Source organism: Microcebus murinus, chromosome 19 (genome assembly GCF_040939455.1).
Source record: "Microcebus murinus isolate Inina chromosome 19, M.murinus_Inina_mat1.0, whole genome shotgun sequence".
Classification (NCBI taxonomy): Eukaryota; Metazoa; Chordata; class Mammalia; order Primates; family Cheirogaleidae; genus Microcebus; species Microcebus murinus.
This window is the reverse complement of record NC_134122.1, coordinates 11899980-11916809: the sequence shown is the minus strand read 5'-3', so window position 1 is coordinate 11916809 and position 16830 is coordinate 11899980. Positions and strand designations below refer to the sequence as shown.

The following is a 16830-nucleotide window of genomic DNA, read 5'->3' as shown; positions in this document are numbered from 1 at the left end:
ATATCAATGGATTAGGTTTGCTAATATCATGTTGAGGGTTTTTGTGCCTATGTTCATGAAGAATATTAGGCTATAGTTTTCTTTTCTTGTCATGTCTTTGTCTGGTTTTGATACTAGAGTAAAGCTAGTGTCATAAAATGAGTTTGGAATTTCTCCTAATTTTTAAATGATGAAAAAATAACTTACTGGGTGATTACCGTGTGCCAGGTTTTGTATTCAGTACTTAAGACACTTAATCTTCACAGAGACCCTATGAAGTGTGGACTATAATTATCATCGCCTCCCACTTTACAGATGGGGAAATCGAGGCATGGAGTGGTTAAAGGCACTTGCCTAAGGTCACACAGCTTTAAGCAGCAAAGCCAGGACTCAAATCTCAGAGATCTAGCTCCAGAGTTTGTATTCTTAACCTGTTTACTACCTTTTCTCCAATTAAAGATGTTTTCGGGCTAAAGAAGATACACCTGCAGGGCTGAGTCCAGCCTTCAGGCTACCGGGTTCCTGCCTCTAGTTAACCACGGCAACTCTCACGTGTCAGGCTCGCTTATTACCTGCCAGCCCTCGTCATCTCCCGCCAACCCTCGGAGGCAGATATTATCACCCTCGCCTGGCAGTTGTAGACATGCTCCCTTCTGTTGGGCGGCGTGCAGTTTCCAGCTATCATCTCCGTCCTCACCTTGTCTTTCTTAACATCCGTGGCACCTTTTAGAAGGCAACATTTAAAAAATACTCTCAAATCTCAGTTTAATTTCACGCTGCTCCTTCCTTATCAGGCGGGCTCACCCATCCTTCCGCTCACTGTCTTCCCCCAGGGGTTCAAGTTCGTCTTTTCCTCCCACGCTGCCTTCTCTTTCCCACTGTCTTGTCTCGGCGAGCCTAGCCTGTGTCCCCTAACCCTCCTTGCTGGCTCTGCTGATTTATGTTATGTGTCCCCAGAACTGAGAAGCAGCTTGCTTACTGAAGAAGGAGGAGAGAGGGAAAGAGATGGGGATTTAGGAACAGCTGGGACACCAATTTTTCCACCGTGCACATAGCGTGAGGGACCGAGGTTAGTGGAAACAACTTCCCGGCGGTCCTGAAGGTGATGTGACACAGTGACAAGCACAGGTGTGTCTGCATGTTGCTTCAACCATGTGAGTGCAGACAAGATGCTGTACTTCTCCGGATCTCAGTTTGCTCATCTGTAACACACGTTCAGAGGTATGTCTCGGTCACAGGGGTGTGGCAGTGAATAAGTGCAATAGTATAGGTGACAAAGATCTGGTGTGGAGAAGACACTGCGTAATAAGCATTTTCCTTGGACCAGGCACTGTACTAGGCCATTTTTGCATAGATTATCTTACTACATATACACTATTGTGTGGGGTAAATAGGTTCTACTGTTACCCCCATTTTACAGATGGGGAAAATTGTGGTGCAGGGAGGTGAGGATTCGTAAGTGGCGGAGCTCTCTCCCCATCCTTCACGTTAGAATTCCTTGGATCCCACACCAGACCAGTTAAATTGGACTGGGGCAATTCCTAAAAGCAGAGGATTGGACCACATGCCTTTTCCCAAGCCTGTCTTCCCAACCTAGAAAACTGAAGGTGGTCAGAGACACTGCCACTCTCCCCTAGTGACTAACCCCCCCACCCCGTTGCCAAACACTCGCCATCCATCCCTTAGTTCCCATCCACGTCTCCAACCACTGCTGCAAGGATGGAAAACTAGGGGTGAGTCCACTGCCAGGAACAGTGATTCAATTAAAATCTCAGTTTTCAACAATATTAGCAAGGCCTGTGGTCTGTTACTTCACACCCAGCCTTGTCAGGCTCCCAGTCAGCGGGAGGGTAATGAGGGTTTGCTAATTGCTGTGGCAGGGTGGGGGGTTGGGGGTGACAGGGTGGGGACTGCTGTGGTGAGCTCTGCAAAAGGAATCACATGCTGAGCTAAGTGCTCTCCTCTGGGCACCTCTCAGGCCCTCCTTTGGCTCCCTGTGGGGCGGGCAGGGGCTAGCCGCAGCACCTCCGGTACAACTAATCAGCTTCGTGGCAGCCACGAGTGCAGCAGCACAGCTTTGATCCATGAGTGTCAGTCACCAAGCTGAGCGACTGACTTGCACCATCATCTCAAGCAACATCATCCCTGCTCACCACCATTCCAGGGGGTAACCACTCTCCTAATGCCCATTTTACAAGATGTGGAAACTGAGGCACAAATACTTGAAAAGCCCACAACCAGCAGAGCTGGATTAACACTCGTTCTTAGTTGCCAGCACATACTTGCCTCCTGTTATGGTTCTAAGAGGATGCCTTAGGGATTTCACCTTTGAACCAACCTTGTGGGATGGTAACAAAACAGCTATCAGTTCCTGACTTTTGGACAAGCCTGGTCTCCCTGGTCATTCTTCTCCATGTTGCTGGGTCCTTCTGCATCCATTTGCCCTCTGGAATCATACACTTCCATTTGTGAGCTCCTCGGACTCAGGGTCTGCACCTTAGGAGTCTTGGAGTCCCTTGGTTACTTGTCCTCAACACTGGGCACGCTGTGGGTGCTCACAACCGTTAGCCGAGTGTAAGAACACACCGATACCTGCCAAGCTCTACTCCTAACTTCACTCTTCTAAGTCTCAAGCTCTGGGCTAAGCGTGAGCCCAGTGCGGTGCCCGGCACACAGTGGCTGCCGATGCTGCGGGTCAGGAAGGCTGGAGCTGGCACAGGAGTCAGGCCGGGAAGGTCTAACGTACCTTGACTTCCACCTGGAGGTCTTGGAAGGTCTGAGCTTTCTCATGTTCCCCATCCTCATGGCCCTGCCTTGGACTCTTGCAGGGTCAGCCTCCCTGCTGTCCTTATGCCTCTGACGCCTGGAGGGTTTTCATCAGAAAAGCCTGGGAGGGTGAGTGAGTGGCCACTGCCATCAGCAGAGGAGACGGAAGGGCGGGAGGGGGCCAGGGACATTGCTGATGGGAGGGCGGAGGGGGAGAGAGCCTGCCGCTTTTCCGGTTCGGCAAGCATCACCAATAACCAACCTCCTCAAAAACTCATTTCCCAAAAGAGTGCTCCGGGGACAGGCTCAGGAGGGCTGAAGGGGGAGGTAGAGCCTGGATGGAAATCAATCTCGGCTCGAGGTAATTACAGGACACGTGCTGCCACCCCGGCAGGGCGAATCGGAGGCTGAGCTGAGCTGAGCTGCTCTCCGAGGGCAGCCGGAGCGATTAGTTAGGAATAAAAGCCTCATCACTGGCCGGGGGAGACACTCACACATCAGTAAACTTGTGCTTTCTCTTGCCTGCCAAACTGTGCTGCGGGTGGGGGGGGGGGGGTTTGTTTAAACGATCTCATCAGGGGCCCTGGCTGCCAAGTTGGATGTTTTGGAAAGGAAATCTCGGCAAGGCTCTGAGCAATTCGGCACCCAAGTTCCTGGGATCCCAGGATGCTAAGGTTCTCAGACTCGAAGATGACTGGGTAGATGAGGCTACGATTTTAGGCTGTATATTGGATTTTTCTTTCTGCTCCTTTTTATTTCTCTCTCCTCTCTGCATGCAAGTGATCTTCAGGAATCTATCTGCCACAGAGACTGTCTGGAAGAAGGGGCATCCAATACCGGAGCTTTGGAAAAACCTCTCTCTGTCTCTGTCTCTGTCTCTGTCTCTCTCTCTCACGGCCCAGGCAAGCAACCCCCACCCCACCCCCCAAGCAGCTCAGCTCTCTTCAGGAATTCAGCACAAGTCCCAGCCACACTTCGGAGAGGACATGAAGATGTGGGACCAGCCAGCTATTTGCAGCAGCCTTGAGCTGCCCGGGGTGGGGGGGCATGTCCTCAAGGAGACTGTGACCCCTTGGGCAGAGGAGGCAGCCTGTGTGTCTCACGCACCCCTGCCCTGGCCAGAGCACGGTCCCAGAGCCACCCCTGCCTCTTCCCAGCCAGTGGGGGGGGGGACCCTTTCTCGCTCAGGGGTGGGCAGCAAGGGCACATCCTTGTCCCATCCCAGGGTGCCTTCGAGCAAGAGAGTGCCCAGCGTCAGGGTGACCGGCTGCATGCCATGTCAGGCAGTGACAGGCAGAGGAGCCCCCGAATGGGGTGGACGCCCCGGGGCTAGGAGAGAGGAAGCCTCCAGGAAATCTGGGCAGAACATGCAGCCAAGTCACACACAGCCCTCCACGGACGCTTCACGGACGCCGACCCTCCGCGCACACACGCACACTCGAATCCACACTCACACCAACTCACACCCACACCGCGCTCGTAACACTCATCACACACACACACACACACACACACACACACACACACACACACACACACACACACACACACACAGCCCCGCCAGGCACCGCAACTTCCTCTCCCCCAGTCTGGAAATCTCCGCAGTTGCCCCTAAGGGGTAAACTTTTTCAGAGGGGCGCAGGGGACGCGCGGGGAAGGAGGACGGGGCTGGGGGCTCTGGGCAGGGGCTCTCGGCCCTTGGGGCCTCTGGCTGCCCTCCCTCACCCGCCACGTTCCTCACCTGGTAAACCGAGGCACAGCAAGAGGCTGTAGTAGACCACCGGCACGAAGCCCAAGCCGCAGGGGGACCAGGACAGCGAGCTGTTGGTGACGAGGTGGGCGTGCGTGTGCTCCATGAGCGCGCCCCTCGCTGCCCTCGCCGCTCCGCGCCCTGCCTGCCAGCCCGGCTCTGGACGCTGGTCGGAGGCGGCGGCGGCGACAGCTGGAGCGGCGGCGCCTCTCTGCGCGCGGGACTTGCTTCCACCCCTGGCCGTGGTCCCCTCTGCTCGCTCTGCACCTGCTCGCCCGGCTCGGCTCAGCCCTCCCGCGGGGCGCGGGGACTCGGGGACTCGGGGACTCGGGACTCGGGAGGGGCTCCCGGAGCCCGTGTGCGCCTCCCGCCTCGGACCCGCTGGGCTCCCGCCTCGGAGCCGGGGGCTGGGCCGCCGCTCCCGCAGCCAATCAGCAGCCGCCTGTGCGCGTGCGTGCGTGTGTCTGTGCGTGTGTGTGTGTGTGCGCGCGTGTGTGTGTTGGGGGGCGCCGGGAAGGAGGGGTCTCACCCCGCCTCTCTGGGCTGCAGTTTCCGGGGGACGCTGGAGCGACACCTGGGAACCCCGGGAGGGCGGCGGAGAGCGCACGGCCCCACCTGCAGCCCGGCCGAGGGGCGTGGCGTGGGTGGGACCCTCGTCTCCCGCCGCGGCTCCTCCCGCGTGCCCTCGGCTCGCCTCTCTCCGCTCTCCTCGCCGCCGCCTCTGTCCCCCTCGCCAGCGCGCCCAGTCCATCTCCAGACAGGATTCCACACCGGGCGGGCTGGGGCCGCAGGGGGAGGCAGAGGGAGGCAGGGGGCCGCAGGGGGAGGCCGGGGGAGGCAGGGGGAGCAGCGAGGATGCTAAAGGGCTGTCTTCCCGGACCAGGGGTTGAGCGTGCGGGCTCCAGAAAGAGGGGTGCACGCGTCCCTGCGCCTGTGTTGACTCCGGAGGCGGCCAGCGGTGACGGTCCCCCAGTTGGAGTGCGTTTAATGGGATGCAGCCCGGCCAAGAGAAGCTGGCCACATGCCACCTTTCCGGCTGGGACGATGATGTTGCCGCCACGCAGACACACACACAAAGACACACAGCACCCAGTCACGCGGGTGCACTCACACGCACTCGGGCACACGGGCGCCCCCCACCCCACACCCAGATGCGTGAGAACACAGGCACCCTCATCACCACGCCCGGGCCACGCTCACAGGGCACTCCAAGCACACACGAGAACGCACGTGGGAGCCACCGGGGCGGCGCGGAGTGTTTGAAGGTTGTGCAAAGGGAGGTGTTGGTAAGGCAGGTGGGATCCGAGCCGTGCAGTGGACGGGCACCCCATCTCCTCACGGTAGGCAGGGTCCCACTGCAGCTGTTCTTGGGGCCACCACGGAATTCGGAGGGGAGAGACGTCAGTCTAAGGGCTCGCGATGATGTGTGTGAGACAGTTAAAGATCTTGCAGGATTGGGAGGGAGGCAGGGCACTTCTAGGAGCACGTGCTGGGCTCCGAGAAATCTCAGACCTCCCCCTCGTTGGTTCCCCAGAGGCCTGCACCCCCTATAACACCCAACCCTGGAGAGAAGGAACCGGCTTTCTCCGGCCTCTTGCCGGTCTCCCAAGGTGGAGGGGACCCCTGCCCCTCATGTCCAGTGATGCGCATGTGTCCAGTCTCTGTCTTTGTTAGGGGTCCCCCAGGCAGGGACGGGGGGTGGAGGGGCGGGGCAGGGCAGGGTGGAAAACTCCAGGCACACAGAGCCAGGCAAACTGCCCAAGGATCTGCTGGTCCTGCCTGGTATGTGATGAGCAGAGAGGTACAGGCCCCTCCTGTCCCCAAAGGGACAGATTATTACAAAGTCACATGAGCTCCATGAAGCTGGGCCTGAGATTTCAAGCCCCATTAGATATTGACATTTTATTGTGCCCTCTCTCATTGTTTAAATGTGACTACTGCAAACACAAACAAAGCAAAAACACCACTGCATTGATAAATAAGGAGGTGCCTGGCCATCGTTGTGGCTCAATAAATAATTGTTCAAAAACCTATAGATTGGATTTGTCTACAGGCGGAGGTGAGAAATTGGCAGGGGGCAGTGTTGTGATTTGGGACAGCCCTTCCAGTCTGAGCATTGTGAATCATGCATCGGGCCTCGGGGCTTTTGCAGTGGCTGTTCCCTCTGCCTGGAATGCTCTTCCTCCAGAAAGCTGCGTGGCCTGCTTCCCCACCGTCTTCAGGTCTTTGCTCGTATGTTCTCCACTCTTGGAGGCTTTCCCTGGCAATCTTATTTAAAATTGAAATATCTACTCCCTTCCCCACCCCAAAATATTCACTTCCTTTGTTCCTCCCTGTTTGATTTTTCTCCGCAGTGCTCAGCACCTGCAGCAGACCATACGCATTGCATTTATTTATTTTGCTTCTTGCCTGTGTCCCCTCTTAGAAGGGGAAGGGCCTCTTGTCCGTTTTGTTCCTGGTTGTGCACCCCCAGCTTCACACGGTGCCTGCATGTGGCAGACTCACCGTGAATCATGAAAGACTGAGAGGACTCAGCACGCACCAGCCTGGGACATGCAGGGTGCAGGGAGAGGAGTCTGTCTGTTTTGTCTTTGCAGGCCAGAGTGTGAGAGCAGGGGATGCTGTCGGGGCTGGGCGTCACAGTCTCGGATTCAGCGTGCAATGATCACGTATGACTAGTCACTCCAAAAACGACTTGAATGGTTTGAATTCTGGGGCTGTAGTTAGAGACTCTTTATGAAGCTAGAAACCTGGCTGGGCTGCATGAGGAGTCTTGATGGGCCTTAGTGTGTCTGAGCCTTTATTTCCCCATCTGTAAAATGGGGATGGAGGAGAACAGGTGTATCTTTGTTTCAGGGATGCTGAGCAGGGAGAATGGGAGGAAAGTGGTGGCAATGTCACAGACTGCCATTGTGGAGAACGGGACATGGGACCGTGTCCTCTGGTGGCTCCATCAGGAACCTTGGCAGCTTGTTAAGGTCCAAATTTCCTGGGAAATAGATACTTTGGATAAGAAGATCTTTAAGGTTTTGCGTCAGGCTTTGGGTGTTCTTGGTCCCAGGGAAGGGGCAGGATGAGTTAATAACAAAAATCTATTTAACTTTGCTCAATGGCCTGATCCACTTGACCGGCTCTGTATGACAGTGCTGTGCTCAAACCAACAACTGTGGTTGGCTAAATCCATTTATTTATTCATTCTTTCAACAGACTTTTACTGGACGGACGCTCAATATGTGCTGGTCGGGACCAGCCGCATAATTTGCAAGGCCCAGTGCAAAACGAAAAGGAGGAGTCCCTCGTTCAAAACTTATTAAGAATTTCCAGACAGCAACAGCCGAGCATTGAACCAAGCATGGAGTCCTTCTAAGCATGGGGCCCTGTGTGACTACATGGGTCACATGCCCATGAAGCCTGTTCTGCTTAGGGGATAGAGCTGAGTAATAAGAGTTAACGTTTATTGAAAGTTTATTTAGAGACAAATAAACCAGGCATTACTAATTTTATCCTCATGGTAACACTGGAAGGAAAGTACAATTATTAGCCCCATTTCACAGGTGAGAAGACCAAGGCTCAGAGACATTTAATCATTTGCTCAAGTCCACGCAGCTGGGATTGGGTCCCAGGCAGTCTGACCTTAAAGCTTGTGTTGAAACCACTGGGGAGTTCAGTCAAGTGGAAGGACAGGCACATGAGCAAAAACTGTCATACATTGTAAGGTGTCATACATTGTAAGGTGGGCTCTATGACATGAAGGCAGGGTCTTCATCTGTTCTGTCCTCCACTGTGTCCCCAGGGCCAAGAGCAGTGCCACATAGGTGTCCAGAAATAAATCTTAAATGAAACTATTAATAATAAATAACTATAATAGAAATATATGCAGAACATTAGGGGAGGATTTGCAAGCTAAAGTGCCTAGAAGCCTAGACACATAATGAACATGAGTGAGGCAAAAATATCATACATTCTTCACTTCCATAAAGAAATATGCCATCTCCCATTTTCCTGGAAACGATTGGCGTTCTTGGTCAGGATTCTATTTCTCCACCCTTTGATAGAGGCATTCATCTGAAGAAATAATTCTTTAAAAAAAGTGGCAACACAAACATAACATAAATTACCACAGATACTTTACTCAGAGTTGGGAAGGCAATAGGGAATGGTGGGGCCTGTAGCAAACTGGAGGTGGGTGTGCTAGCCACTGCACTGGGTTCTGGGTATGCAGTTTTTTTTTTTTTTTTTAAAGTTGACAAGGTCTCTGCTTTCCTGGATCTTAAAGTCAACTGGAAGAGATAAGCATGAATCAATTTATACACACATGTGCACACACACACACACAACCTTGGATAGGGTTATAAAGAAAAAGTTAAAGGAATGAGACAACATGTACCAGGGAGATCTTATGTGGTCTGGCAGTCAGGGAAGGCTTCTCGGAGGAAGTGATGTTTCAGCTGAGACATGAAGGTTAAGCAAGGGTTACTTAGGTGAAGGGGTGTGGGGCTAGGGGGTGAGGGGAGCAGCCCATGTAGAAGAAAAAAATAAGTGCAAAGGTCCTGGGGTGGGACTTAGATGAACTCTTTTAGGAAGTGGAAGACGAGGGAGTGTGTATGTGAATTATTTCAGGGATAATGGGAGGAACGGGAATACACACTGGGCTGGCAAAACCAACACATCTGAGAGCAACATTCAGCCCATGGGAGGCTAGTTTGCCAGTCCTCCGTTAGATCTAGGTTGTATATTTTATTTAAAAATTTTTTAATAGACTTTATTTTTTAGAGAAGATTTAGATTCACAGAAATGCTGAGTTGAAGGTACAGAGGTTTTCCATATTCCCTCTGTCCCCACATGTCATAACTTCTCCCATCATCAACATTCTGCACCGGAGTGGCACGTTTGTTACAAGTGCTACACATCATGATCGCCCAAGACCCACAGTTCACATTAGAGTTTACTCTCGTGGTTGGACATTCTATGGGTTTGAAAAAAAATGCATAATAAATAACCCGTATCCACCACGACAGTATCATCCAGGGTAATTTTACTGCCCTAAGAATCCTCTGCGCTCTGCCTGTACATCCCTCCCTCCCCCAGCCCCCCTGTTTTATTTTTTATGTCGAAAATATCTTCTGTAGGAACCGCACACAAACGCCAAACTCTAGTTCATGCTGAAGTTCCGGATTGAAGTGTACCACTTGCTCTGAACTGCATCTGAAAATTGAAAGCATTGATGGGCAGATAGAAGAATGGATAGAGGAGGTGTGTATGTGTTAAAGCAAGGAGATGCTTGTGATAGAATCTAGCTCATGGGTAGATGAGTTTTCACAGGAGCAATTTTTTCAACTTCATGTGTGCTTGAAAATTCTCATAAGAAAATATAGGAAAGAATATCTTGCGTCACGTCCCTTGGCCAAGCACGTTATTACCAGCAATTGTTGAAACCAACATCTCCTCATGGCGCTGCAGCTCTTCAGAAGTCCTGCCTTCGGGATTGTTGCAGAACGCAATTCCTTCCCTGCCATTAGGCTGTGGAAATGGGACCTGAGATTTTCCCCTGATGCTCCCAGTTCTCCGCTGACCTGCCCTGCTAGAGCCGTTATCAGTTTGTCTTTATCCACAGGCTCTCGTTTACTTTCCACTAAGAACTATAGCATCACGTCTCTCTGCTGCTGTGTTTGTTTTACTCCACACGCGTGGCTTCTTGCTGAGGATGTCTTGGCGAGTCGCTGAGGGTCTGTTCCAGCAGTCATTGCATCAATCATTCACTACAGTTCTTTGAGTGCACGTCAATTCTCACAGAATTTGGCTAGAGCCTTTTGTTGCTCGTCAATGACCTGTCAAGGTGGCCAGGGGCAGCCATAGAGCAGAGTGGAAATATTTCCACAATTGCATGCCTGTCTGCCTCCTCCTGCCAAGTGGGGGGAAAAGACAAAGAATCCAAGTTGCACCTGGGTAGATTTCAGTGACATGTGAAGAATGATTGTGGATGAAGTGAGGAAATGGGATCTTTGCTTGAGAGACAGGAGGAGGGAAAGGTTAGGGTGGTGTGTGTGCATGTATATGTGAATACACACGTATGTGTGCATGTGCATGTACATGTGCACACACACGTGTATGTGCGCATATGTGCATGCATGTACATGTGCATGCATATGTGAACGCACACACACATGCATGTATGTGTGAATGTACACGTGTGTGCATGTGTTTCTGTATAGTAGAATGAGGGAGGGTGTCATTGATCAGCATACTGATGTATCAGGCAAACAGTCTCTTCTTTCCGGTTCAGAGAGACACAAGAGACTCTTGAGGATCTTTTGAGATTCACTTTTTCTGGGAAACCTTACCAGACAGGAGTTGGGTAGAAGAGAGAAAGAAAAGAGGAGGGAAGGGAGGGAAAGAGAAAAGAGAGGAGGGAGAAGGAAGGATAGGAGGGGACAAGAAGGGAGAATAAGAAAGGAGAATGAGAAAGAGGGAAGAAAAGGAGAAGAAGGGGGAGGAGAGTTGAGAGGAGACAGAGGGAAGGAAAAAAAACCCCAGTTGAATATATCACCAAATTACCTGCTCCCTGTCAGGTGGGAAAACATGTAATACTGAAGACTAAAACAAACAAACAAAAATCTTATCTGAGGGTGACATATTGTGATTATTTTGCATTTATTAATAACTAATTAACCTCTGGGCAGTGGCTATTTTGCATTTAGGGGCTGCTGGAATCTCATTCCCCTTCCTAACAGATTCTGATTTATTTTTTGTAGAGCGATTCTCTGCTCCTGGATGTGGTTTTGGACAGAGAGTGACTTCGGGCTCCTGCCACCTCATTCCAGAGGCAGAAAGGGCCACATCCCTTAGCCCTGGTCAGAGGTGGGCAGGGAGGTGTCATAAGCTTGGCCAAGTAGGGACTGTCTTTTTGAGCTTAGAATCTTGAGTGAGTGGAACAAGGGCAGGAGAAGAGTTTGGATTCCATTCGTCTCCGTGGGGACCGCTGGACAGGACTCCTCTACTTTGGGGCTACTGCTGTGATCCTTGCTTTCTGCCCATTCCCAGATCTGTGGCTTCCTGGTTTTCCGTGAGCCCGCTACTGTGTCTTCACTCCATGTTCATTGCAGCACTATTCATAATAGCCAAGTTGCAGATACAACCTAAATGTTCACCAGTGAATGAATGGATAAAGAAAACATCAAATGTACATACAGTGGAATAGCCTTAGAGGGGAGACCCTGCTGTAAGCAGCAACATGCACAAACCAGAGGACATTATGCTGAGTGAAATAAGCCTGTCATAGAAAGACAGATGCTGTACGATCCCACTATAAGTGGGATATCTAAAAGTGGGGTGTCTAAAATCACCAAACTCACAGAAGCAGAGAGAAGGATGGCAGTTGCCAGGAAATAGGGGAAAAAAAGAAATGAGGGGTTGCTATTCAACAGGTGTAAAGTTTCACTTATGCAAGATAAGTAAGTTCTAGACATCTGTTGTGCAGCATCGTACCTACACAATAATGCTGTACTATGCTCTAAAACTTTTGTTAAAAGGGTAGGTCTGATGTTACACATTCTTACTATCATTAAAAAAATTACATGAAACGAAAAGCATAGAGGCTTCCCAGACAAAGCTCTGTACAGATTTGCAGCGTACTTCTCCAAAGAGCTCCCTTTTGTTTAAATCAGTTGGAGACGGTTTCTGTTGCTAGCGACCCAAGGACATGCATTGATCACCCAGTCGGTCCTTGCTCTTGTTATGGTAACACTTCACAATTGATAGAACTTTACTTTGAACAAGTACAGCCACGTATGCCATTGCCATTTTATTTTAATCCTCATCACCACCCATGTGAAGCAGCCAGAGCTGATATTATCAGCTCATTTTACAGCTGAGAAATCCACAGCCCAGAAAAAGCAAGCAATGTGCCCACGGTTACCTGGTGTTTGGGAAATAAAGAACTCACAAAGATGATTCCATTCAATTTCTCCATTTGACAGGTGAGAGAAATTAGTCCAGAGACATTAAGTGAGGTATTTAAGGTTCCACACGGTGTCGGTGCTAGAATGCAAATCCAGCTTTTAGAGCTCGAAATCTAATGCCATTCATTGCATAATTGAGAGTTGGTCCCAAAAGACATAATAACAGTAACTTAGAGCTGACATTATGTCTATGTGTTGTGTGAATAAAAAGTTACCAGGTGTCTTTTTTTCCCCCTTGATTTGTATAGCATCAGGGACCAAGAATTCTCAAACCTTGTACGTAACACCTAGAACATTCTAGATACTCAAGTAGTCAGACTAGAAGGAGAGAGATTTGAATATTCTTTCCAACTAGCTAATCATGAGAACATTCCCCCCATCCCTGAATTTTTTTTTTCCCTCAACCACTACACTCCAACTGCCCAAAAGTTCAATTTTCTTTAAGAGCCCAGGAAATAGTCCTAAGAGGGAGGCATGGGGTGTTAAGAACGGTGAGAGGGAAGGTACTTACCAGCAGCCTCCCTGCAGGGATAAAACATTGAAATGTGCAGAAAGCATGACTCATCAATGTGCAGATAAGACTGGCTCCGCCAAGCAGGGACGATGACAAAAGCAGAATAGCCCGGAAGGCCAGCAGGTAGGCAATCTCGTGGGTGGGCCAGACTAGGTGGGGATGGAACAATGAGCTGTCCTGCTTGGGAAAGTTCCAGAATGTCCTGAATCCCCGGGCACTGAAACCTTCCTTCTCTTTAAAAGCTGTGTGACTCTCTGTGACCCTGTGTCATGGATCCAAGAGACCAGGTTACAATGCGACATGGGATTATAGTACCTCATTGCTTTTCTTAGCAGCTGACACCGTGCAGGGCGAAGCTGCAGGTGAGATTTGGAGAGAAATTTTAGGGCTTTGCCCAAGGTGTTGCTGGCAAAGGTTAACCATACACCCGACAGCTAGTTTCTAAAGCCAGCAGGTCGCTGGAGGTTTCTTAAATGATACAGGTGAGGATTTCCTAAGTGGACAACTTCCTGTTCTGAAAGCAAACACCATGATCTGTCCGCGCGGTGAGATTTCAAACTCTGGAGCCCAGTAGACCCGGCTTTGATAGACCTGCGTGACCTTGGCTAAGTGGCTTCTTGTCTCTGTGTCACAGTTTCCTACGTGTAAACTAGAGATAAAAATGGCATCTACCTCGTAGTGTTGCTGTTGGGATAAAGGAAATAGCTCAGTGTTTCCTAAAAATCATGTAAACACCACGTGAGTAAATTTTTGTCACTTGTACTGCTATTTATATGATACTGTTGTTTAAATGGACTCAAGTAAAAATACCTCTATTTAAAAAATTAAATATTTAGGCATCTACCCAAAAGATCAAAAGTCATTTTATGAACAAGACACCCGCACTGGGATGTTTATAGCAGCACAATTCACAATTGCAAAGCTGTGGAAACAACCCAAGTGCCCATCAATTCGTGGGTGGATTAATAAAATGTGGTATATGTATACCATAGAGTACTACTCAGCTTTAAGAAACGATGGTGATATAGCACCTCTTGTATTTTCCTGGATAGAGCTGGAACCCATTCTACTAAGTGAAGTATCTCAAGAATGGGAAAACCAGCACCACATGTACTCACCAGCAAATTGGTATTAACGGATCAACACCTAGCTGGACATAGAGGAATAACATTTATCGGGTGTTGGGCAGGTGGGAGGGGGGAGGAGGGGATGGGTATATACAAACACAATGAGTGAGATGTGCAACGTTTGGGGGATGGTCACGCTTGAGGCTCTGACTCGAGGGGGGGAGGGGGGCATGGGCAATATACGTAACCTTAACATTTGTACCCCCATAATATGCTGAAATAAGAAAAAAAAAGACTACATATATGCAAGCTAGTGTTTCTTGTTCTAAAAAGAAGGAAACCATTTAAAAAATTACAGGGTGGGAGGAAGCCAATTTCATTAAAATTCTAGATAATGCTATAGCCTGCCAAGGCTCTGAGACTAAGGCTGGTTCACTCTTTGTTGAAAGGAGGAATTGGAAAGTGTTAGTGAGGCATTAAAGATGTGCTAGCACCCCCTTGAGACTGTCCCTTGATGAAATCAGAGTGATGGGAAGAGATGAACTCCCTCAGAGCCCCTGAGATGGCCTCCTCTGCATTTGGGGAAACGCTGCAATACTGCATTGCACGGTGCTTGGCCCGTCGGACATGGTCAAAATGTATGCATTCCCTTTCTCCTCTCCTTCATTGCCTCTTTTTGAGGGACTGTTGGAGTTTTAAATCTGGTAGCAACATCTCCACTGCTACATTTTGTAAAAACTCAATTGCTAGGACTGGTTTGGTTTGGTTTGTGGAGGGCGGATGGGAAATTTGCTCTCCGTTTAAAATGCAGGTCAGCACCCCTCTGTTATAGGGTTTTTCTAATCTAAGCGCGGCGTTAGCAGGTGAAATGTGTTCCAGTGAGAATGAGAAAGAAATAACATTTTTTGAGGACTTCAACCGTTTTTGATTCTTTGCATACATCGTATAATGTATTTCTTGCAACTTTTCGTAATAGAAAGCGTTGGCCTCATTGCTAATAGCTATCAATGATGGAAAGTTTGCTTTGCAACAGGTACTCTGCTAAGAACTGCTCTGTTTACAAACCTCCAGCAATGCGTTTCTTTCTCGAGCAGAAAAAAAATCCAAAATTCCAACAAGAGCAGTAAGATCTCTCAGGATCTCTCTCTCCTGACTACCTCTTGTACTGCACTTCACTTTGTTCAATACGTCCAGATACTGGCCTTTTATTTTTCTCTGTGAACACGGCAAACTCTGTCTTGCCCCAAGGGCCTTTCTACTTGCTGTTTGTTCCCCCTGCTAAGCCACCATCCAGGTTTCTGCTCGAACCTCATCGTCTGCGTCCAAAGCAGCTCTAGTTCGATCACTGCTTGATATTATTTTATTTTAATTATCTGTTTATCATCTACTCCTTCCTACTTTAATGTGAGCTCAATGACAACAAGGACCTTGTCTATCTTATAAGCCACCAGATCATGCCTGGCTTATAGAAGGTTCTCAGTAACTATTCATTGAATATATTACTTGTATCATTTCATCTCCTCCACCCTTAACAGGCAAGTAAAACTGTCTTCTCCATCTTACAGATAGAAAAACAGAGCTTCAGAGAATTTATAAGTAACTTGTCTTGGGTTACACGGCTTTTAAGTGGCAGACCCAAGATTTAATCCTGGGTAGTCTGACTCAGAGCCATTGTGCTGAGGTCCCAAGAGTGAAGTTGTGTGCTTAAGGTCGCCTAGACACTGAGCATTCCATCCAGGCCAGCCCAGTCAAGCCCCAAATTTCCGACTGCAGCCACTAGATCATGTTGTTTCCTGGAATAAGAGAATTTGGGACTTCAGAGCACTGATTGCCGAAACGCTTGAGGTCAGTTTGTGCCCGTGCTGGTCAATGGAGAGGTAATTGAACTGCAACTGCCAGTCACATATCATGGATTTTTGGTGACAAGAGTGCACAAGGCAAGTCCAACAACTAATGAGGGCACTCGGGTTGGCGATCCCATAGCCAGCTCCAGAGGGTCAGTCCCCAGAGCCTGGCTGCATTTCTGTCAATTAAGTTTTACTCACCTTTTTTCTTCTTCCCTGCTGCCAACTCTAGACCATGCTATAGCACCAACCTACAAAGGTTAGTTTTCCTTCTTTTGCTCTATTACATATCAGAAAAATGGAGCTAATACCTTATGGGTTTGTTGTAGGAAGGAATTATTAAATGAAATATCAGTTAGGTCAATGAGTTCCTCAATCCCAGTGTGTTTGCCTTCACAATTTGGGCTTAATCCATTCTTCCATATTTCTGTCCTTGCCTCTGACCAAAATGGCCTGATTCTTTGGCAACTCTTTGGGACTCAAAGAAACATAGTTAGATTTGAATCCCAGAACCCTTGCTTACTAACAGCATGGAATCTGGCAAGTAATTTAACCTCTGTAAACCTCAGTTTCCTAATTTATAGAAACAGGGGCAGTATTTCCCGATCTTGCAAAATTATGAGGATACATTAAATTGTGCACACAGTATTTGTTGATTGAATGAATATCATTTCTTCTCAACAACCCTCTGAGATGGATGCTATTATCATGTCCATTGTAAGGATGAGGAAACTGAGTTTCAAAGAGAACACTTTTAAGTACTTGCTCGAGGTTGCATGGCCAGTAAGTGATTAAATCAATTTTGAACATGGACAGTCTGACTCAAGATCCCGTCTTACCAATGCCCAAAGAGGTTAACTATCATCAACTGACAAACTGTTAATTTTCTTTCTCCTACTCTATTACATATCTGTAAAATGGAGTTAATAATAGTATCTACCACCTTATGGGG

General features: G+C 49.0%; 1 protein-coding gene across 1 annotated transcript in view; it reads right to left on the bottom strand.

Moving 5' to 3' along the window:
- Positions 1-4601, bottom strand: part of GPR139 (G protein-coupled receptor 139) — a 37311-nt gene extending 32710 nt beyond the window's left edge. The window contains exon 1 of the mRNA XM_012736035.2: positions 4487-4601. Coding sequence (XP_012591489.1) covers positions 4487-4601 — 115 coding nt within the window. The remainder of the gene's footprint in view (positions 1-4486) is intronic.
- Positions 4602-16830: the final 12229 nt, after the last annotated feature.